At 37.0% G+C, this 24519-nt stretch overlaps 1 protein-coding gene across 1 annotated transcript; it reads left to right on the top strand.

The window, feature by feature from the left end:
• The first annotated feature begins 1445 nt into the window (after positions 1 to 1445).
• LOC123557233 (sodium- and chloride-dependent glycine transporter 1-like) lies at positions 1446 to 24279 on the top strand. Its single transcript, XM_045348580.2, has 15 exons — positions 1446 to 1600; positions 7430 to 7550; positions 8249 to 8380; positions 9508 to 9732; positions 12662 to 12809; positions 13152 to 13290; positions 13807 to 13941; positions 14749 to 14852; positions 16486 to 16610; positions 17002 to 17114; positions 17658 to 17789; positions 18318 to 18417; positions 19077 to 19186; positions 20280 to 20441; positions 21944 to 24279. The coding sequence occupies exons 1-15, from the start codon at positions 1592 to 1594 to the stop codon at positions 22145 to 22147; spliced, it is 1959 nt and encodes a 652-aa protein (XP_045204515.2). The 5' UTR covers positions 1446 to 1591; the 3' UTR covers positions 22148 to 24279.
• Positions 24280 to 24519: the final 240 nt, after the last annotated feature.

Here is a 24519-nt window from a genome sequence, read left to right as displayed (position 1 = left end):
GTTACTTCCACGTTCCTTCTTTCTCTCTCCCTTCAGCCAGTCAGCCAACTGTCTGAGGACTGTGTCATGTCTCCATCTGTATCTTCCCTGTGTCAGTAATGTTGAACAGGATGAAAGTACATACCCTGGAGTGCCTGGTCTGTCACATAGGCTCACTTAAGGTCGGCTGTGAATCCCCAACTGCACAGGTTCGCTGGTGATGGTAGAAGATAATAGACTGAGGAGAAACGACAGTCTCAGTGGTTCATACTTCCAGATGTCTCCGCAGGTCGACTTCCTGTTTGTGGTATTCCATGTGGTCCATTTTCCCTGTTATCCCATTTCCACCGCCCTCGCTTGTCTGGCATGTTCTTCCGCTCTCCTGACCTCTGACTGGATCATGGTCTGACCTGCTCCACAGTACTGTCTTGGTGGCACCGACACCTTGACGTCCGACAGCAGTCATTCCGACAATGTCTTTGTGCTTGAGTGAGCTCTCTGCCTGGCTCACCGTCTCTGTTGCTTACCATTTCCTGTCAGTACGGGTTACAATCCCTGCTTCACTGATAAGTTCATCTGGAGAGTCTCTCAGAGTTACCACCAGTCTTGTCTTGGCTGTCTTGAATTCTTCTACCAGTGAAGACAGTGGGAGCTGTAGTTTGTTGCTCTTTCAATACAGTCCTATGCTGGTGAAACTTGTGCGTATTGCCAGCCACTTTCTAAGGTGTCGGCTCATGAGTCTCTCGAGGGCTTCCACTGTTGAGCTGGGTACCTCGTATAGCATCAGTGGCCAAGTCAGCCTTGGGAGTAGGGCGTGCTGGTAGAGCCAGGCTTTAAACTTACCGGGTAGTCCGCAAAGATCTATCTTAGCCGTCCTCTACCTCGTTCTCGAGCTTCTTGACATTGTGCTTGCGTCAAACCACTTGCTCAGGCACTTTATCGGGTTCTTTACTATGGATGGGATCTCCTCGTTCTGCACTTGAAGTCTGTCTCTTCTTTATGATGAGAGATGATGAGAGATCTGGATTTAGCAGCCTTGAACTTCATTCTTGCCCAGGAGGCAACGTCTGTCAGAGCTGTCAGCATCCATCTAGCTTGTATGTGACTTGTTGTTGTCAACGCGAGGTCATCCATGAAGCCTCTGCTAGATGGGAGATAGATCGCAGTAATATTTCAAGGAAACTTTGGACAACCAAGATAATCTTCAGAAAATTTTATTTTATCAATATATTATTTTTAAGTATCGCGATAGCTACCAAGCTATCCCATGGCAGAAATATGCCACCATATTTTTCAATAATGCCATTAGCTATCTGAGATACCCTGTTTTATACAAAACAATGTATTAGGTATGTATAGGTTATGTCTTAAATTACAGAGTTTATTTCAAAAGAAGACGTGTGCGTTTTGAAATCGGGGCGCAGTTGAACTACATTGTCATGCTTTATGAACAGGCCAACTTGTATTCCAACGCAAAAATATTCCAAAGTAAGCCGAAAGTAGTCCACAAAGGGCGGTGTCTAAAAGTGTTGGGTAAAAAAATAAAGTAATGAAAACATAAAAAAGAAATAAGGACTGTTTTCTTTTCTGGATACCTTAGAAAGTGACGGACATGGGAAAGGTAAGGGAACACTTAAAATAGCATATCCGGTCGTCTGCTTCAGAAAATGTTACTTCTTCATAATGTTTTATGGACTTTGCGTTTTTGCAATGACGGCGAATATAAATATTATCATTTTAATTTGATTTTTTTGTACCACGCCTGATACTGCATATTTATTAAGAAGAGTTGATCATGACTGAAATGTAATGTCACTTGTTTTAAAGCATTTGAATTACATATTACAAAAAGTTCAACTGATATAAGTCGGGTCATTCAATTACTTCTGCTATTTAAGTAAACTTGTTATAGTCACGAAAAGAAATTTCCCAATGCACATCTAGCTAAAATTCGTGCCAGTTGTCCTTGAAGCACCGCCCGTCACCCGTCCATCCACGGTAGAAAATGAATTATTTGATAAGGTGTATAGAACAATTCCCGCATGCTCATCTTGGCAATATCTTCTTGTTCAGTTTTTCTAAGGTGGACAGAATCCCGTCTTTCAGTTTCTTTAGATCTTAAGTTAGGAAAAAATATCAACATGAATTGAAAAATAATATTTTAAGATGATCCTTTTCCATTTCAACGGAATAAATACAAATCGATGTATACTTGAACAAAAAATAAGAGGGAATTTCGTCCGCCTTAGTCAAATTGAGCTAGGACGGCTCAAGTTGTCCATGGGAAACTTTCGTATAATTTTTTCGTAAAGATTGAGCGAGTGAGCGATAAAAAATAAAATTGTCTTAATTTTGACGTTAAGAAACGGGCACATTTGACAGTAACCGAAAGATTGTTATAAAATTTATTGAACGCATCGCATTGATATTATCATTTAAATCATAAAGATACTACTTACTCAACTATACAAGTTGACATTTTGTTGAAATATGGTTGGAAATCAAGCATCCCTTTGAAAAAAGAAATGACTATATTTCATGGTAATAGGTGTAGTGCATAGATTTCTGTGTTGGCCTCGTTGTCGGGAGGGGATGTTGTTGTTGTTGTTGTTTTAATAGTGGATGGCAGCTGCTGACCACTTGTAAATTTATGTAGAATTATATAAAAAAAAATGTCCGTAACAGGACGATCATTATTATTACGGGTGAGAGGACGAAGGAACAGAACAACAACAATAGATGATAAAATGGAAAATATCTTTGGCTAGTGTATTGAAACGGTCTTCTACGTTTGTTTCGTTATCCCGCCACAATGAAAGGGAGGGGGTGTAAGGGCGACCGGACGAGACAATGAAATTACGAAAAAGGAAACCGGCAAAGTATCGTTCTTGACTATACTTATGCAAGACGTTAGAAATGGCCAAAAGGCGTTTGTAACGAAAATGTTTTTTTCGTCACTCAACGAAGAAAAAGCACAAAATCGTCGTGTTCTAATGTCAGAACGACAGGGCAAAATTGGTAGCTGTCAGGTACCGATACCTGCTTACTGTCCTGCTGGTGAAAGTGTTATGGGCAAGTTCTATAAAAATATATCTGAATTTAAATGTTATAATGATTAAATGTTTTCAAACGTTCGTAATCTGAACAAGCACGCACATGGAAATTTGTTGGTAACTGTCAAAATTTAACAAACAATCCGGTAAAAACAAAATAAAACAAAAAAGTCGGACATGACTGATTTTTTAATATAGACTTAAAACTTTGCTTTAAAAAGCGTTAATACATTACTGATTATCAGTGATACTGGTTTTAGGTCGCCATTGTTTTTAGGAAAACTTTTGACAAAACATTTCATGAACCTGTCAATATTTTAACGCCTATATTGTCTTTTGACACCCCACAATAGCGTGCTTGTCTTTGGCGGATCGCCATTGTAAAGTAGTTAAATACGGAGGTGGATATTTGATATTCATAAAGAAAAATAACAGAGCATTTAATGATACCTTGTTTGTAAACATATATTTAGAAGGTAACGACCAGTATACAATCTAAAAAATTTATAAAGCAGATCGTGTTTTCACAAAAACTACATATTTTCCAGCTGGTAAATTATCATTCAGAGCGACAAATATATTTTGTACTATAATTATATATATACATGAGAACGTGAAACCTTGTGTAACAATTTAAACTATAAATCACGCAGCATTATGATGATCTCCACCCGGAATGAAACAGCACTGCAAGAAACGAATTTAAAGCCAAGTACTGTCTGGTACTTTATACACTGCGTTGCAACTGCTGTGGTCAACCATGCACCAGTACCTTCACATTTTGTATATAATTTCAATTAAAACAGGATTGTGCTCAGCCACCAGTTACCTTTAAGGGCGAATGGTAGTCATTTTTGTTGGAGGATAGCGGTTTGATACAGGTGATTCCCCAGCGTCACCTGTGTCTTTAGCTTGCCAGGTGTATAGCGTCCATGCACGTTACCCAAAGGAATGTCAGTGATTAAAGGCTGGACGAGCGGGGCATCGGACTCGTGGTCCCTGGTTTCGTAATTTGGTGTCTTCCTGTCTCTGATTTAATGTATATTGAACCAAAGAGCTAACCCGATATTTGCTATTTTGCATATAGTTTAAAAATACTGAAAGCACATTGAATTAAGGGGACAGTTAGATCGATATATCAATATTAACATATCAAAATTTCAATAGTATCAAATTACGCAAAATTATAATTTTATTCATTTAACTACCAAAGCCCGTTTTCAAAAGTCACAAAAATAAGCATGAAAGATGCGTTTTTAGAACATGAATATAATATATACAGTTTATAGAAATAAGGAAGTGTTGATTATGATTTTAGACTAGGAATTTCACACACTGTTATATGCCAATTAAATGCTCTTTTAAGATAGGGCATGGCAACGACAATATTTTGTTTTTGTCGTCATTTTCTTCCCTCAAAACGTTTTTCGCTAGTAATTTGTAAATTCTAGATGTTTTAGTGTTCAAAGATTGGTTGAAGTCGTAAATTAGCGAATATATATATATATATTCTTTTGAAATTGTGAAAACTTATCAACAGCATATTGTTCTAAGCGTAGACTAAATTTCAAAATTGTACGCTCAGTAATTTTTAAATGACTGGCAGAAGAACAAATGGCGGCTAAGCTGTTTTGTTCTTTAATACACGAGGGTTTTTTCACCTTATTCATGTACGCTCATCACTTTACAGCAAAATATGAAAATCTATGTCATTTATTTGTTGTCTCCTTAACAAAAATGTGAAATACACCACAATCTATTTCTTTCGTTATTCAATAATGGGTATTTAGTATCCCAGTAGGTATGAAATGATATGCAAATTGCGTAAATAACTCCCTATTTAATTTAACAAAATAGCCTTGTCATCTTGTCATTTCACAAAACTACAATTATTTTGCAATTTGATCTCCTAAATAATTTAGATACAAGTGTATACCCAGTTTCTTATCTCCGCTTTGACATGCTTTTATCGGCATGCGAAGACGCGAATATACTACGCGATGGCGTCTTAATACGGTGCGAAAACGCGTTAACAAGATGCGAAGACGCAATATATTAACATCGCACTTTGTTATCGCATAATCGCACTATCGGCCCTCCGACTTAACGGCAATATTGCGAAATTACGTTACTGCAATATCAATATCGCAAATTCGCATCGTGTTATCGTGTCATTGTCCGTTCGACCTAAGGGCGATAATATGAAAGTTCGAGTGTGCGTAATATTGCATCGTAGTATCGTAATTAGGACGAGGTGTGATACTGTGATAACACGATGCGAAAACGTTGAAACACGATCCGAAAGTACAATATTGATTTCGCGTTTTCGAATTGTATCACTGCACCGTCGTTCGTATCTTCGCGTATTCGCATCCAGTTTTCGCGTTCTGGATTCGTATTATCGCGCGATCGCATCGTGTCATCGTACTGTTGCCCTTATCAACATACAGGGCGAATATATGAAACATATAATGGCCTTATCCGAACACCGTACGAAGTAGAGATTTGGAGATTACACGGACTGTCTAGAACTTGGATTTAGACATTGCACTGCAATATCGCACCTAACACAGGTTTACCGCCTCGGTAGAGCGCCCGCTTCGAGTAGAGGAGGCCGTGTGTTCACTCCCTGACCGAGTCATAATAAAGACATGAAAAATGGTATATAATAGTAGCTTCCTCGCTTGGCGCTCAGCATTAAGTGGATAGTTCCAGGATTGGTAACCCCGGTGTCAGTATTTGACTGGGTAGGGGTGTCATGTGTCACGTGCGTACGGCGGGCAGCACAATGAAGTTTGACATGGTGCTTGTTGCAACAAGAAGACACTGTCGTTTATATGACTGATATATTGTTGAAAAAAGATCCTAACCAAAACACACACCATTACTGAACTGCAAATTCCAACTCGACATGAATGGTCGAGTCAGTTTTACATACAACCGGAACATTTGGACCTTGATTTAATGACGAGAAGTATAGCTGAATATGTAAGACTGGCTCAGCAGGGTAACACGATGTCATTAAAATGCAATGTCATGTTTCAATGGTTCAATGTCAATTTTCTATCTATATGCTCATACCGTACTAGATTATAGGATTTATCTCCCTTCCTTTTAACAAATCGTAGGCATCGTCGTCATCCTCATTATTCATCGTCCTCACCAGGCTTATCTTACATATTTTAACATCATCATGTCTGGTTTGCCACATACCAAAACAATATATCAGGGATCATTTTTCAAAGTTTGAAATTAACTGAAGTCAAATTTGTTTAAAAATTGAACTCGTGTCTTTTTTCAGCGTGTAAAATAATATGTTAGGGCAATTGTTCGATGGGTTAAAACGTCATATTACACTAGTATATCTTGCATGTCTAGCCTCGAAAACAAGAGTCTCTACGGAATCATTTTAGGACCTCCGAAACATCGTTTGGTAGTTGTAGTAGTACACTTTGGTAGAACCACCGACGTTCCGTAGCAAGTTGGGTGTGTTCCTCACATTAGAGAATGCTACGCCCCAAGCCAGGCTCGAACCCACAACGATGATGGGCAAGTCATTAAAAGTCAGGGACCTTAACCACTCGGCCACGGAGGCCGCAGTAGTAGAAGTGGTAGTTGTGGTAGTAGAAGTGGAGTGGTAGTGGAAGTGTCAGTGGCAGCAGCAGCTGCAGGAGAAGTAGCAGCAGTAAAAGCAACAGAAGCAGCAGCAACAGTAGCAGATGTAGCAGCAACAAAAGCAGTAGGGGCAGCAGCAGCGGTAGTAGAAGTAGCAACAGCAGTAGCAGCAGCAGCAGAAGCAGTAGAAGTAGCAGCAGTAGCAATAATACAAATTTCAAGGGGGTGCGTTGTTTGCAGGGAGCGTCGTATACAGTGCATAGTGCACAATAACTGCCAGTGGAATGATATGTCCAAACTGCATATATGAGATGGGCGTCATAGTTTTTCTCGGTAGCAGATGTGATAGGATAGGATGTGTACTACAGTGTAGTGGATATACCATGGTAAGCCTGTTGGATTCTGAATAGAGAATTATATGAAAAAAGGATTGTAACGCCTTTTCTATCAATAAATGCAGGTGCAAATAGGCATCGGAAAATGTAAATGAGCCGCACCATGAGAAAACCAACATAGTGCATTTGCGATCAGCATGGATTCAGACCAGCCTGCGCATCCGCGCAGTCTGGTCAGGATCCATGCTGTTCGTTAACGGTTTCTCTAATTGCAATAGGCTTTGAAAGCGAACAGCATGGATCCTGACTACGCGGATGCGCATGTTGGTCTGGATCCATGCTGGTCGCAAATGTACTATGCTGGTTTTCTCATGGCGCGGCTCAAATGTTGTTTTATAATTTAAATCGTAAAGACCTAAATGAGTAAGTTTCTTTTTTGTCTTCCAGCAAATAATAGAAAGAGAGACATGGGACAAGAAGTTAGATTTTATACTGTCCTGTGTTGGTTATGCTGTGGGATTAGGTAATATCTGGAGATTCCCGTACCTCTGCTACCGGAATGGAGGAGGTACGTAAATGATTTGTACCCCTTTAAAGACATTGATTTTTCTCATCGAGAAAATAATGGTAACCCAGGGCTGTTTGGCTTAATATACTTTTCATTTGTTATAAAACGAAAGCTTTGTCAAGATTTATTAGAACAAAAATGATAATTATATTATAAAACAAAGGCCTACTGATGAAAATCAATCCATAATTGCGATTCCATTTGAAAGTTCTTTTACATGTCTGTAGACAAAAAAAGTTTGTTATATATATTGTTTCAGATAAAACATAAATTAATTGTACTATTTTCATTTTATTTGTGTTGTATGACATTTCGTAGTTAGTTGTAAAACATATTAAACGACCTCCAGCTTCTGGAAGAAGATCCTAGGCGTGCCTCAAGACGTTATTAAACGTTCGAGCTGCAGGGGCACCTGTGTGCTTTACAATCAAGAACATGTGTTCTTTACAACCAAGAACATGTGTGTTTTACAATCAAGAACATGTATGCTAAGCTATCAAAAACATGTATGCTTAGCAATCAAAGAACATTTTTCATACAATGGAAAACTTACCCATCGCCGTTATTCGAAATAAAGTACTTCCCATTTCACATGCATTTCTATGACCCTCGCAGGACGTTTCCCATAGCAACCCTAAATATTATTTCAATGTTCCTCTTTTGTGCACATTTTTAATTATGATTAATTTTCCAAACAGGAGCGTTTCTGGTTCCATACGTGATAATGTTGGCGATAGCTGGGGCGCCTATATTCTTTTTCGAGCTTGCGCTTGGACAATTCGCCTCAGAAGGACCGATCACAGTCTGGAAAGTTAACCCATTCTTCGGCGGTAACCATTTTTGTTTCTTTGTAAGGCCAAGAGAAAAAAAAAATAAATTTTAAGATGTCTATTATACTTCGTAACAAACGTCTTCACTTAATTTATTTTAAAATCTATATCCAAAAGACTTTTGCATAATTTTGTCTCAATGGACGTCACACTTAACATTTTTTCTTGGAGGTTTACTGCCTTAAGCTTACTAGAAACATATGATTTATAAGATATTTCTTACCTTAGAGGTACAGTTTTTATGTATTTTTTAAATAAAATTATGAAATAATTTAATAGCATGTTTAATAGTTAGCCGAATTTTATACTCTATCAAATAAAATTGCGTAGAATAGAGACTTTTGAAGAATTTTTATAGCTGTAGTCATGTTTCAATATTTTCGATAACATTTCATACGCAGTAACAGTTGAAATGCAGTTTTTAACGTCGCCACAGAGCCGCGACAGTAGTGTAGGCGTAATAGCAGTTATTTAGCGAAATCCCTTCTAATTTTGCCACTGTTAGCGCATTTGAAAAAAACAACAACAAACAAACAAACAAAAAAGGGAATAAGCGGACATTTTACCATTCAAAGAATGTGTATACACTTTGCATGATAAAACCGCAGACGGTTTTACCACACCTCGGTAATAGAGGGGTCACTGTGTATAAATGACTTGCATTTTATTGCATGATATTCGATCCGCCTTGTTAAGTAACGTATAGATGTTTTGTGTGACTGGGTAAAATCTAGGAAGTTTACCAATATTAATCTGAAGAGACATACATGCAATTCCGGTGATAATTTAAATTCTCTCCCGTGACTTTCGTTCAGAAGTTACTCAATATTTTGCAAATCAATTAATTTGAAAATTCACAAATTTTTATCATTTTATTGAATTAGGTAGTACCAATTACACAATGTACCTTCCTGAAAACTGAAAATGTAAATAATATTTACTAAATATATAAGTTTTCATTTTTGGTGATGAAAATTTTAATTTGAACATGGACATCCATAATGTATCTGAGATAATCTGGTTCAGTGTAGCCAAGCCCTTAAAACTGTTTCTGTATACATATTAAGGTATCTGGTTCGGTGTTGTGTAACCCGAGTAACTGTTTCTGTATACATGTGCATATTTAGGTATCGGGTGGGGTATGGTCACTATCAGCGGCCTTGTCTGCGTCTACTATAACGTGATCATCATGTACGCCATCTACTACATGTTCGTATCCTTTGTCAACCTGGACGGAGAGGTGCCGTGGATTGACTGTGACAACCCTTGGAATACCCCAAACTGCAGGGCTGAAGCATACCCTGATTTCGCCAGTATGACAAACAACAACACTAAAGTTGACGAACTTGTCAGTAAGTATATAAAACATTCCTATAGTACTGCAAAGATATTTCTACAATAAAACGGACCTGAAACTCTCGGCATCAAACATTGTGGGAAATTCTCGGAAAATCTCGTGTGGAACTTTGTTAGATAAGGATCCAGGCATTTGATAAAGTGATCAGAATGAAACGTGACTTCACGAGAAGAAGAAATGTTTAAGTCCATGCACACATTTTCTGCCACATCAATTCAGTTTTATTTTAAACAAAATGCTAGAGAGCAATAACATACAATGTTGAAAATTATACATATTTCTGTGGCAGTTGCATACTATACAAAAATACTGTCTTTAACTGCTTTGCGCAACATTTTCCACCACAGTATCTACCGTATCTAAAATATCTACTTCAAGTCTTTCCACCCATGTTGCGCTGTATATATGATATACACGCATGGCTTGTTCAACCTTATCTTTATGAAATTTTGGATAATTCTGTTTTGTTAGTAAAAAATAGTGAATCATCAAAAACTATAAAGCTTATATAATACTGTGTTTACAAAGGGTGTTTTCCCACAGCTACTGGCGTTTCATGATTAATAAGGCTTTAAATTATCTACATTTCAACTATAGCTTTAGTAAGACATAAAATAACTTAACTTTTCTTTCTTTTTGGTAACGATAAGCTATCTTTAATAGAGATAAAATCTAAAAAGTTTTATGTAACTACAAAAAAACCTGTGTCAGTATCTCACCATTTTTAAGCCATACCATAATTGTGTAAGTGTATTAAATAAGAAAAGATGCAATCAGTCCCAAATATGGGTTCTCTGTATTCTTCAGTATGGCCAAATTTCTTTTCAATTTATCGACCGAATTTCAAGCTATTTAGCTTCATTTTTTCATTGTACTAGTAACCTTGACCTAGATCCCACTTGCCACATTTGCACTCTCAACCTTTGTACTAATAGCAGCTTCCTTTAGTCTAAGTTCCATTTGATTTATAAATTATATCCCCGCTTAACTTATTGTACGGATACTGTTTTTTTTTCTATAACAGTGAGATTAACTTTGACCTCAATGACCCCGTAATCAAAACAGGGTCTCACTTTTAGCTACCCATAGGTTTAACATAGTAACCTACACTCTACTTCTTGAACAGACATGGTTTTTGTCTTTCATTTTAGTAGCAGTGACTGAACGTGACCCCTACTTATCACAAATTCAATAATAAAAAGTCACTCTTACTATAACCTACATATAGGCCAATATATCGATCCAGCCCCCAAATGGAATGCCCGCTTTTACTGATTTCAACAGCTGCTGTAACTCTTAAGCTGAATTTCTGCTCAACCTGTTTTCACTCGAAATAGAATTTCCGCCGAGCTGTTATATAACTCCATATAGGATGCCCGCTCCAACTGATTCCGAGAGTTGTTTAAACTCCAAATGGAATTGTTCGTGGTACCTGATTTCAAAAGCGGCTTTACTCCAAATGAAATGTACACGTGCTACCAGATTTCATAAGCTGCTTATTTCCGTGTGTTACCTGATTTCATAAGCTACTTCACTCCAAATGGAATGTCCACGTGTTACCTGATTTCATAAGCTACTTAACGCCAAATACGTAACGCCAAATGGAATGTCCACGTGTTACCTGATTTCATAAGCTACTTCACTCCAAATGGAATGTTCACGTGTTACCCGATTTCATAAGCTACTTCACTCCAAATGGAATGTCCACGTGTTACCTGATTTCATACGCTACTTCACTCCAAATGGAATGTCCACGTGTTACCTGATTTCATAAGCTACTTCACTCCAAATGGAATGTCTCATGATACCTGATTTCATAAGCTACATCACTCTGAATGGAATGTCCACGTGTTACCTGATTTCGTAAGCTACTTCACTCCAAATGGAATGTCCACGTGTTACCTGATTTCATAAGCTACTTCACTCCAAATGGAATGCCCACATGTTACCTGATTTCATAAGCTACTTCACTCCAAATGGAATGTCCACGTGTTACCTGATTTCATAAGCTACTTCACTCCAGATGGAATGTCTCATGATACCTGATTTCATAAGCTACTTCACTCCAAATGGAATGTCTCATGATACCTGATTTCATAAGCTACTTAACGCCAAATGGAATGTCCACGTGTTACCTGATTTCATAAGCTACTTCACTCAAAATGGAATGTTCACGTGTTACCTGATTTCATAAGCTACTTAACGCCAAATGGAATGTCCACGTGTTACCTGATTTCATAAGCTACTTCACTCCAAATGGAATGTCCACGTATTGCCTGATTTTATAAGCTACTTTAATCCAAATGGAATGTCTCATGATACTTGATTTCATAAGCTACTTAACGCCAAATGGAATGTCCACGTTTTACCTGATTTCATAAGCTACTTCACTCTAAATGGAATGTCCATGTGTTACCTGATTTCATAAGCTACTTATCGCCAAATGGAATGTCCACGTGTTACCTGATTTCATAAGTTAATTCACTCAAAATGGAATGTCCACGTGCTACCTGATTTCATAAGCTACTTAACGCCAAATGGAATGTCCACGTGTTACCTGATTTCATAAGCTACTTCACTCCAAATGGAATATCCACGTGTTACCTGATTTCATAAGCGACTTCCCTCCAATTGGAATGTCCACGTGTTACCTGATTTCATAAGCTACTTCACTCCAAATGGAATGTCCACGTGTTACCTGATTTCATAAGCTACTTCACTCCAAATGGAATATCCACGTGTTACCTGATTTCAAAAAGTACTAAACTCCAAATGGAATGTCTCGTGATATATGATTTCATAAGCTTCTTCACTCCAAATGGAATGTCTCATGGTAAATCATGTTATGAGCTGCTCAAATTCCAAATGTAATATCCACTGTGCCTGATATAAGTAAACGCTGAAAAGTGCATGCTTCATTTCAGAAATGATGAATCATACGTGTGTTAATAAGACACTGGCCGGTATGAGCGCCACGTGGACCACTCTATATGATTATGGATACGAAGTGGTCAAAGCCAACTTCTCTGACTGCAACCTTGACCTTAAGTTGCCAAGTGACGAATACTGGACGTGAGTAACATGTCAGTCTTTTACGTTTCAAATTGATATGATTGTGTCGCTGTATACTAAACAAAAGCACCTCTCATTTGTTGTTTGTATCTTTTAACTGGGCTAACAGAGTTTAGTTATTGTCATAGATATCCTATGAGTCGTAGATTGGAATCCAAAATTGACTGACGACTTGTGCTTGAAAGAGGGCAAAATTGGCCTAATGACTCTGGATATTGAAATAAACTAAAGACCACCATATTGATAGCCCAATAGTTACATGGCAGAATTACTTATTTAAACTTCAGACAACTGTACGTCACATTAATTACATATTTCAGACTCAGTCTTATTTTATTTTAGTCGGTTCGTTTTGAGACTTCATGAAGCTGACGGAATCGACCATATCAATGGAGTGAGCTTGAAAAATGTCATCTGTTTGTTCTTCGCCTGGATTCTCATCTTCTTCTGTCTGATGAAAGGAATCAAGTCCTCCGGAAAGGTTTTCTCATCCAATATTTTACAAGACATATTTTTATTCATCTTTTGAATCCTTTGTAAAGATTTTATTTTGTATGTGTTTCGATGATGGTGGTGGTGGTGAGGAGGCATTAAATATATATTCTCGTCTACTTGATTATTGTTCAGAATCTAGTTTTGAACCACTAATTTGGTAGAATAGACCAAATTGTTCAAAACTTTATTTTTTACTGTCTTTTCTTCTGAGGTAACATCATTGAATCTTTAAAGAATGGCGTTAAATATGTTCATATATATAAAATCTACTACACTTATGCTTTTTCATCAATCTATAGAGCAAAAATGAAAATCAAATTTATTCATGGTGGAACCGCTCTTTATCGCTTAGTGAACGTTGAAGCAACTCGCCCTCATGCTGTAGGTTAATACAACGAGAATACGAGGGCTGCTCGTACAGTATGAGAATAAACAATATCATATATATTGATCAAACAAAATTAACTATTTATATTTTCAAAACTTTGTTATAAATCCACAGGTGGTGTACTTCACCGCCACATTCCCGTACGTATTACTGACCGTGCTGCTGGTACGGGGTTTAACCCTGGAAGGACACAAAGAAGGCATTGAGTTCTATATCATTCCAGAGTGGAGTAAGCTGAAAGACCCTAAGGTATTTGTTTGTTTGTTTGTTTTGGGTTTAACGCCGTTTTTCAACAGTATTTCAGTTATGTGACGGCGGAGAGTTAACCGTTGGCTAATGTGTTCCTGGATATCTGTACCAGTACAAACTTGTTCTCCGAAAGTAACTTCCCCACATGAATCAGAAGTGGAGGACGAATGATATCAGACACAATGTCTTTTGTCAAATTGTCACAGAGAATATACGCGCCGCCCGGGGATCGAACTCGCGACACCACGATCCGTAGATCTGCGCTCTCCCTATTGAGCTAAACAGGTTCACTTCGGACCCTAAGGTAAACATAAATTTTCTGCCATAATGTCATATGAAATTTAGGTAACGTGTCATGTCGTAAATGTGACTCTGCTAATAAATAATTTGCAAAAGATGACAGCTGTTTGTTAAATTGTTATATACACACCAATATGTTTTGCACAGAGTTCCTTTGTCAAGTTTGACCACCGGTTTCGTCTTCAAAAAGGGCTTTTGCAACTTGATTTCTACGTGTTTTAGCGCATTTCTTGAAATAAACTGATAAACGAACCCACTCCATTGTTTTTTAAACAACTTTACCTAAGTTGAAAGTTTGCCATCGGTATTCTGTGACAGACAGCCACCTGTCTTTACAAGTTATCTTGCAGAGCAATTTGTGTTACTGTTAAAGCTATGCATTATATCCAGCTCCGACTAAATACATTTTTGACTTAATTCACAGCACATCTTAAAGAAGACAGTTTTAAAAGTGTTTTATCGGCAAATAATTTGACTAATATATATATTTATGCGGGTCCTTTTAAGGTATGGTCCGATGCTGCAACGCAGATTTTCTACTCCCTCGGTCCAGCATTTGGAAGTCTACTCACCATGTCCAGCTTCAACAAATTTAGAAACAATTGCTGGAGGTAAGGACAATAATTTGGTAGAAAGGACATCTTTTTGACATGCAGGTAGAATATCTGAAGTTTAAAAAGTAAGTGGAATGTTACCTAAATGCCCACCTCTTTACATTAAACGGGAATTTTAAATATAGTATTAAAATGACTGTATCTTTTTTATTTCTTATTTGATTTTTATATTTTTTTAACCAAGCTTCTCCTTATCAGAAATTATTATAAATGTTGCATATTCTTTTTAAAAGAAGATATACTTCTGAATTATACAGGAAGCATATCCCACCGAATTAACAGAAGAAATACGTGTAGACATCTAGGACGTTTTAGCGAAAAGTCCCGATTTTAAGTTTTACGCCATATCTATTCATTCACACACCTATAAATCATGTTAACAGAACCTATAGAGTAGACTATTGAACTAATAAAATGTATAGATAAAATCTTAAATATTCCCTACTTAAAACCATAATATAATTATCATTTTAATGCGGAATAATACATTTATTTTAAGTTAATATGGTTGGCCTTCACTTACTCAAATTACCTTTATTTAAACGTTTTTGGATCGTTCACCTAAAAAGAATATTATTACCATTTTAAAAAATATGGTTATTATGAAATTTTCCGCGTCATTGATGAAATAAAATGCAAATATTAATGTGCGGCCATATCTAAGTGGCAGAAAATTAAAAATTCTTTTTTTTTCTGTCTGATATACAATGCGTATATAATGTTGATAAACGTGTGGTGTATTTGATTAAAAAGATTTCAATAGTCAAGTCAAGTCAAGTCAAAGTTTGCTAGGTTTAAAAGATATACGAGCCGTGCCATGAGAAAACCAACATAGTGGGTATGCGACCAGCATGGATCCAGACCAGCCTGCGCATCCGCGCAGTCTGGTCAGGCTCCATGCTGTTCGCTTTTAAAGCCTATTGGAATTGAAGAAACTATTAGCGAACAACATGGATCCTGACCAGACTGCGCGGATGCGCAGGCTGGTCTGGATCCATGCTGGTCGCATACCCACTATGTTGGTTTTCCCATGGCATGGCTCATATGTTCATCACAATAGTGTAAGTCTGAAACGCTGGTGTTTCGAACCGCCAAACTTTAATTTCAAAAATTAGAATTTGATCATTTTAAAGTATATTCTATTATGGCCCGAAAGAAGGCTGAAAATTGTGTGTTATTATGCTGCGCCATAATGATATAATTCCTTTGCATCTAAACTCCAAACAATGATTTTATTCAATGACAAATCACTGTTTGGGATATATTATTTCTTAAGTAGACAGAAACTTGAACTTTGACCAGAAGTGACTCCCCGGTCTTATTGCATGAAACTACCACCCTGGCTTAGTTGCAAGAAGAGCTAGAGTCTGGTTGATTTTGTTCTAAATGTCTTAAAGTATTCAAGATGAACTCAGTTAATTTAGATCTTATTATAAGTAGTAATATTATTTTCTGTTCATTTTAAAAACATGTTTTTAGAATTCTGCGTTAACAAAAAAAAACTGAAATAAATAAAATAAACGCAATTAGTTTAGAGCTTAAATAGTATTTTTTTTTCTGTTTACACATATATTTTGATATTTGAATTACAAGAGAACAAAAACAATCATTGATATCTTATATCTTATAGAGATTCTGTTATTGTTGCCTTGATTAACTGCGGGACTAGCGTGTTTGGCGGGTTCGTTATCTTCTCTGTGCTCGGGTACATGGCACACCAAACCAACCAGGCCGTTGCTGACGTCGCTGATAGCGGTAAAATATATATTTTGTACAGGCATCACGTGACAACTCGAACACTCATTTATACCCATACGAAACCCTTTTAAAAACACGTAAAAATCCTAATGGTAGTAAAAATGATTTTTTTAAATTTTAATCTGGATAATTTGAATAGTCGTAATCTTGAATCTTTAACTCTACTGGATTATGATATTTATAAGACAGTGCAAATATGCAAATAAATTATATTGTCAAATGCATGTTTTTTCTTGATGAAATCTTAAAACTTCAAACATGATTTAAAACTTTCTGTCAATGACTGAGACAGACTTTCCGAAAAATGAAAGTTGTACAGAATCGATTTTCAGTTATAAATAAATTAAAATGACATCAGTATTGACAATTCTGTCATAATTGCTTTCAGGTCCCGGTCTTGCATTCGTTGCCTACCCAGAAGGAATTGCAAGGCTTCCCGTATCTTCCCTGTGGGCTTTCCTCTTCTTTTTCATGATTCTCACTCTTGGACTGGATAGTCAGGTAATGCTTATAAATCTCTAAATGGGAGCGCGTTCTTATTTCTTCTACTCAGTTTTCGCTCTGTTGAATAAATATTGCCTGCTTCATATTCGATTTGTGACGTCACTAATGACACCATATTAATAATGGATGCCGTTGGGTCCAAAAAATTCATTAGCCACATTAATCGTATTCTACCAAAATAACAACATGTGTACTACTTAGAAGTAAACTTGAAACTGTAAGAAAAAGATCATTAGTCTTATATCGAGAAACACGCACTTGTTCTTTTGGCGGAGTAATACATGGTATTGCGCTTTTAAAGTGAAGCAATTAGATCTAGTTCTATTTTTATCTCCGCTGAAGAACTCGTGCTTATTTCTTGATACTGATAACCTGTAAATATTTACGTGTCTGAATAAGGGAGTCTTCTTAGTCCGGACGAGTGTGAGGTTTGTGGCCGTAATCGATATGTTTTACTCCTGTCTACGTTCAGGTTCTCCACAAGAACAAGGCTCTGTTCACTGTCATAATTTAAACACCATCTATCTGTATTTCATATAGATGGTAATGATGGAGACCGTGATCAGTGGCATCACAGACGTATTTCCTCAGGTCCTCCGGAGGAAGAAGGCACTGTTTACATTCATTTGCTGTATGATAGGCTTTGTACTCGGCATACCAATGACAACAAAGGTTTGTTTGTTTTTGGAAAATGTTGTATTTGATCTAATCATATACCTACGAAATGTTTGTCCTATTTTAGAGTCTGTATTTCACTAAATGAATACAAAAACCCTGTATTCAACTCCCATTAGATACGGAAAAATATTCAATGGTTGGGGACTGCTTTTTAGCGAAGTTCTATGCGTCAGAATGGTCACAATTTCAAACTGGATTTCATCCTTGTTTGTCTATAATTATAGTCCATTTTGGCTGATATGACACAAGGCCTACAACTGTCTATATGTATATAATAAAAAGGCCATTAAAACAGTACCTCGACCGGATCACAGTCCTCGTGGGATCCAGGTCTGGCACAAATCAACTCGTGCTGAATACAACATTGCAGATCAGGAAACTGTTATAATAACCCTACTACATTAGATATGTTACAGTAAATAACCATTGATAAAAACTAACATCAGCAATTTTCAATAATTAGAATTAGAAAATGTTTGTTTAACAGGTCTTTGTGACTTCAAGGGATTTGTATTGTTTCAGGGTGGAATTTTTGTGTTGACATTATTTGATTGGTATGCCGGATCATACAATCTGATGATCGTCTGTCTGTGTGAACTCATTGCCGTCTGCTGGTTGTATGGTAAGCTTATTTGCAAATCACATGAATTAAGTTGTCAGATTGTCTGTTGGTTATAAATTACATCCGCTAGCCGAACCTTATTTGTTTTAATAATCACAAACTTCTCTTTTGTACAATTTATTAAACGAACAGCAGTAGTATTATCTTGAATTTATAACATCTATAGAATCCCAAGGAATTGGTTGGTGCTCGAGCACATTAGGGCTTTGGCACCAACGTATCCCGAGGGGTTTTGCAGATGTTATACATATTAGGAAATAAACACGCGTTAACGTTATTCTAGCATTATAAAATGTGTAAAAAGTTAAATTAAATGAAATGATAAGCGTTCATTTCCTTTGTTTTAATTATACGATTAAGGGTCATGATACATGGAACGCGCATGTATAGAAAGGTATGAAGTCCTTGTCATCTGGTTAAAACATCCATTGAAAACGACAAGAACAGCCATTTTCAGTTAAAGTGAGTATACATCTGTAGGTATTTAACACTTTGAATGTAGATATATGCGTGCATCTGCATGTATATATTTATCCATACATGCATTGGATATACACGTACAAATACCTTCATTTTAAGCAACTATAACGTTTCTTTTGAAATGAAGAAAAAGTATAACGTAACCGACCAAACAATATAACACCGTTTACATTAACCAGGTATCAAGAACTTTATGAAGGATATTGAAATGATGATTGGGAAGCGACCTATGATATTCTGGGCGTACTATGTGCCAACATGGTTTCTTATCACGCCAGTGGCTATCGTGGTAAGTTATTTCAAGCGATTATTTCATAGCTTTATAAACTTTCCTTTCTTATTGTTAGTTATTGTTAACTGTCGTTCTGTTGTCCCCGCCACAATGGAAGTACGGTATTTTTCTGTTATTTCGTTGTGAAGTTGCTTAGGTCTTTCACCCCCGCCACAATGAAAGAACGGTATTTTCTGTTATTTCGTTGTGCAGTTGCCTAGGTCTTTCGCCCCCGCCACAATGAAAGAACGGTATTTTCTGTTATTTCATTGTGCAGTTGCCTCAGTCTTTCGTCCCCGCCACAATGAAAGAATGGTATTTTGATTCTCTTTTTATTGTCTGATCCTGTCACTCCCGTCAAGATAAAAGATCTAGAAATGCAGTGACAGAGAGAAATAACGAAATTTTAAGCACATACCGAAAACAGTGCCTCAAAACCGTCGTCTTTCGTTCTGTCGTTGTGGCAGGTGCGACAGGAAGATACTTCACAACAACAAAACAAATACTAAACAGCAAAATATCTGTCTTGCTCACCCGCAAAATCTACATTTTTTATTTGTTGTGACGTTGTAGAGTTATTGCACCACGACAGAAAACAAGTCAGTACTTCGTAAAATACAAATTATCTTCCTTTCGTCCTATCGTTGTGACGGGGCAAGCGCCAGTCTTTGGATTACTGTGTCGTTCTTTCGCCCCCATTTCAACGACAGAACGACCTTTTGCAGTTTTCTCATTCAGCGTTTTGGCATGTGCGTAACGGTGTTGTCCTTTCACCGCTCTGTATTTCTCGTTCTGTTGTTCTCGCGGGACGAAACAACGAAAAAAAAAAAAAAAAAAAAAAAAAAACATAAACTTATTGTTCTTTCTCGTTGTGGCTGGGGTGAAAGACCGAGACAACGAAAAAAAATCGTTTAGTCGTTTGAGAGGAAGGCAACAGAATGAGACGAAGAAATTCGCAGTAAGAATGTCATATAGTATGTGCTGCACTGTAGTCGTTTTTGAATACATATACGCAACAATGTCTGGTAAATATCACACACAACTTTGCTTCTTTCATCCTTATTATGCATTGTCCAGCTAACTATTTATTACATGATATTTCTATTTTCAGTTTATTGTGATAATGTCTGGTATAAACTACACACCGGTTTACTACTACGCTGACCAACCCTTCCCGAGTTGGGCTCAAGCTCTTGGCTGGATCCTTGCTTGTCTTCCACTCCTATGGATTACCATTGGGGCCATCGTAGCACTTGTCAGAAACGGCTGCAGAGTAAGACGAGTTGCATATTGATCACATATTGATTGATTCTATTCATTTTTGATTAATTCTTTAGTTGCTAGTATTTGTCAGAGGGGTATTGGAAATGAATATCACTTTTACCAAAATGCTCTAGTCAGTCATCACTTAGACATTCTTATACATTATGCAGGCCTACGACTGAACAATGGTATTTTCTTTAATTAACATAATGTATATGAAAAGTACTTGACTAAAGAACCATGTCCGCATGTTGAAGATTAACGTTCTTTACAGTTAATCTTTGCCTTGGTGTAATTTCATTAAAGACGTTATATGTATGATATAGTTGAGAGCACGTGTCATTTGACAGATCATCAAAGTTTTCAACGAAATTGGACCTCCAAGCTCGAGTAACTTGCACTTCATCATTGTTAGCACGAGCCTTACCAGGGCTGACCAGGGTTCAAGTTGTTTCATGATCTGGCTTACTGAAAAATGATGGTTCTGTTCGTACCTGAAAACTTACTAACAAACGGGGTCTCCAACTACTATTTTTGTACCCCGCGCCAACAAAGTTGTAAGGGGGGTATACTGGTTTCAGGTTGTCTGTCTGTCTGTCCGTCTGTCTGTCAGTCCGTCTGTCCGTAGACGCAATCTTGTGCGCACCATCTCTCCTTATTCCCTTGACAGAATTTAATGAAACTTCACACAAGTGATCAGTACCAACAGTAGTTGTGCATGGGGCATGTAAGGTTCTTTTAGAAAAAGAAATTGCAGAGTTATGGGACTTTGTTTTTTTGTTACTATACTATATATACATAGACACAATCTTGTACGCACCATCTCTCCTCATCCCCTTGACACAATGTAATGAAACTTCACACAAGTGGTCAGTAACAACAGTAGTTGTGCATGGGGCATGTTAGGTTCTTTCAGAAAAAAAATTGCAGAGTTATGGGACTTTGTTTTTTTTTTGTTACTATACTATATACATAGACAAAATCTTGTGCGCACCATCTCTCCTTATCCCCTTGACACAATTTAATGAAACTTCACACAAGTGATCAGTAACAACAGTAGTTGTGCATGGGGCATGTTAGGTTCTTTCAGCAACAAAAATTGCAGAGTTATGGGACTTTGTTTCTTGTTAACATACCACATACAGTCTGCATATGCAATCTTGTGCATGCCTAATCTACCAAACCCTTGCACACAATCTAATGAAACTTCACACAAGTGATCAGTACCAACCCTAGTTGTGCATGGTGCATGTTACATTCTTTTAGATAAATATTCTGCATAGTTATGGGACTTTGTTTTTTGTTACTATACTGATTACATACAGCCTATATACATACAGTCCACATAATTATGCAGTCTTGTGTGCGTCAAATTGCAATGTACTGTGTCAGTGCATGCGGGGGGTACATTCATCACCTTTAGTGATAGCTCTAGTTAGTATTGAAAAATCAGACACTACCTGGCGATGTCGTGGAATTGAGTTTTAACCAACAAACAAAATTTCCTTTTAGATAGGTGATGCAATAAAGCCAAGACCAGATTGGGGTCCCAGACTAAAGAAGGATCGTCAAGGCAGATATTTCGGAGACAACTATGGCTATGTAGCTGACGGCTATGAGAAGGAGATACCGAGGATCTATGCTGTGGATTATAACATTAAAGCAACAGAAAACGGCAAAAAAACGGCTGAATATAGAGAGTTCGACAGATTGTAGACACTAAAGATAAGTTCTATACCGTACCAAAGTGACTTCTGATAGTTTATTAACAGGCTCAATGAAAGTGATACGGAATACGCGAAGGGGCATATTCTGGTGTTTTATACGATATTAGTATCAACATATCTGTCATATATATGCATCATGGTATTACTAACAACACCTATCTTAAGCAGCTCTTTCACTGGAAGTAATGAATTAACGTTTTATGGACGGGTAGTCCAGCATTTTGTTATTTCATCACAAATTTTAAATAACTGTAAGACATTACCAAACAAATACTCAAATACTTAAATTTGTTCAAACGTTTTAAACCACAGTGTTTATTTAGAAGCAATTCCAAATTCGATACTCCCACAGTCTAGAAGAAGAGAATTTCCTTTGAAATATCGTAAAATAACAATCATACTTTCTTTTCCTATATGTTAATTGCATCCGTAACTTTCATTGTTTGTCCTTTGTATATCCCGAAAATGTATATAGACACACGTTTTATATATATCTAAATTTCAAGCATAATACGAGTTTTTGTTACTTAAACTCTAAAATGGGGTAGATCTAACTAGATATTTTGTAACTGAACCAAGAGAAATGAATTTGGAAAATTATCTCAGAAGTAGCTGTTACGCCTCTTTGTTCTGTTCTGTTCAGTTTGTTTTGTTTTTGTGTGTATTAGAATTGGTACTGGTTAATATATAATTGATTTTTAACGAAACAAAGGGACTAGACAGCTTTCTGGTCAGCTTTGCATACCTGTCAAGACACACGCATTGCGCGTGTGTCACACGCATTTTGGTCCTAGAACACGCTCACACGCCTATTTTTCAAGGTCACACGCATTTTAAAGCAATAAAGCAATCAGTTGTTTTTTCGTAGAAAATTATTGAATCAAACATGCAAGGCGACATTGACACGGTGTTTTCATACCGTATAATACAGCTTTTACATTCACCGGTGCAACGTGTTATTTCTACCGCATGAATAAATGTCACAAAAAAGTAAACATGGAGGGAGACTATTCAAAGCCATATCTATTTTGTGTTAAAAATCTAAATTTTCCATGTGAGGGCGTTTCCGGCTTTTAGGGATCATCGCCCTCCAGACCCCCACGAGGGACAACCTTCCCTTCGACCCCGATCACACTTGTGGCCTTAGTGGAGCCTTGACAGCTATGGCGAGTTTGCGATGACAAAAGCCTGTGTGTTAATTTAGGCGTCTTGTACGCCAATGAAATCTGCTTTTTTTTATCTCTTTATATACTGAAAAAAATTCTCAGTAAATGGATGTTGTACCCAATTAATCAGGACTAAAACGTACTAAATATTGTTTAGAAGAACTTTCTCTTTATATTTCAGTTTTTGTTCGTATCTTCGCAATGAAATAGAAATGTGATTTTTTTTCGATATATTCTAAAAAGAAAACAGATAAATATTGCGTGTGCGCGTATTTGTACATGCACATATGTTTTGATTTTATGTAGCGTGAAGTTTCATAGGATAAATATGACTTTTTTTTAAAGAAAGATATAAAAGCTTGTCGACATGTTAACAATATTATATATGTTTCGGTACATTAATTTAAGTGTTCAGTGTTAGACTTCATTTTGATTTCGCCAATTTCCTTTTTGCGTAAATATATTTAGACGGCTCATATATCGTTAGGGTTTTAAGCAGCTGATTCGAACATTTGAGCCGTGCCATGGGAAAACCAACATAGTGGCTTTACGACCAGCATGGATCCAGACCAGCCTGCGCATCCGCGCAGTCTGGTCAGGATCCATGCTGTTCGCTAACAGTTTCTCCAATTCCAATAGGCTTTAAAAGCGAACAGCATGGATCCTGACCAGACTGCGCGGATGCGCAGGCTGGTCTGGATCCATGCTGGTCGCAAACCCACTATGTTGGTATTCTCATGGCACGGCTCATTTGTCTACATTTTTGTGGTATTGAAATGTCGATAGCCTTTTGAAAACCTCACAATCATTGCAATAAATACTCGAGGACGATCCACTTAAATACCATAAAACAATACTCTTTTTGGTTATTTACCCTTGTTGTTGGTGTTTGTGGATACTTTATTATATCTTTAAGAGTTCTTCCTTCTAATAAAATGTTGTTTTAATCAGAAAATACATCGTTTCTTTTTTTTTCATTTGGACTTGTAACCTCTTATCAAGGTTTTCTTATTTAAAGGGGCACCACTCTTATAAACTGGTTTTAAAACACACAAGTATGAAATTTGTAGCATATATCTTAATCCCGCTCGCTAAAAATAGATTATACCTTTACAACAAAGATCATTTAAATAAGCTGACCGAACCTTTGACGGTCTTCACAAACTAGAAAATCTTGCTTTGTATATTTGTTATT

The sequence above is a fragment of the Mercenaria mercenaria genome, chromosome 5, assembly GCF_021730395.1.
Source record: "Mercenaria mercenaria strain notata chromosome 5, MADL_Memer_1, whole genome shotgun sequence".
Taxonomy (NCBI): Eukaryota; Metazoa; Mollusca; class Bivalvia; order Venerida; family Veneridae; genus Mercenaria; species Mercenaria mercenaria.
Note: the sequence above shows the minus strand (reverse complement) of the source record. Positions and strands in the feature narration are given on the sequence as shown.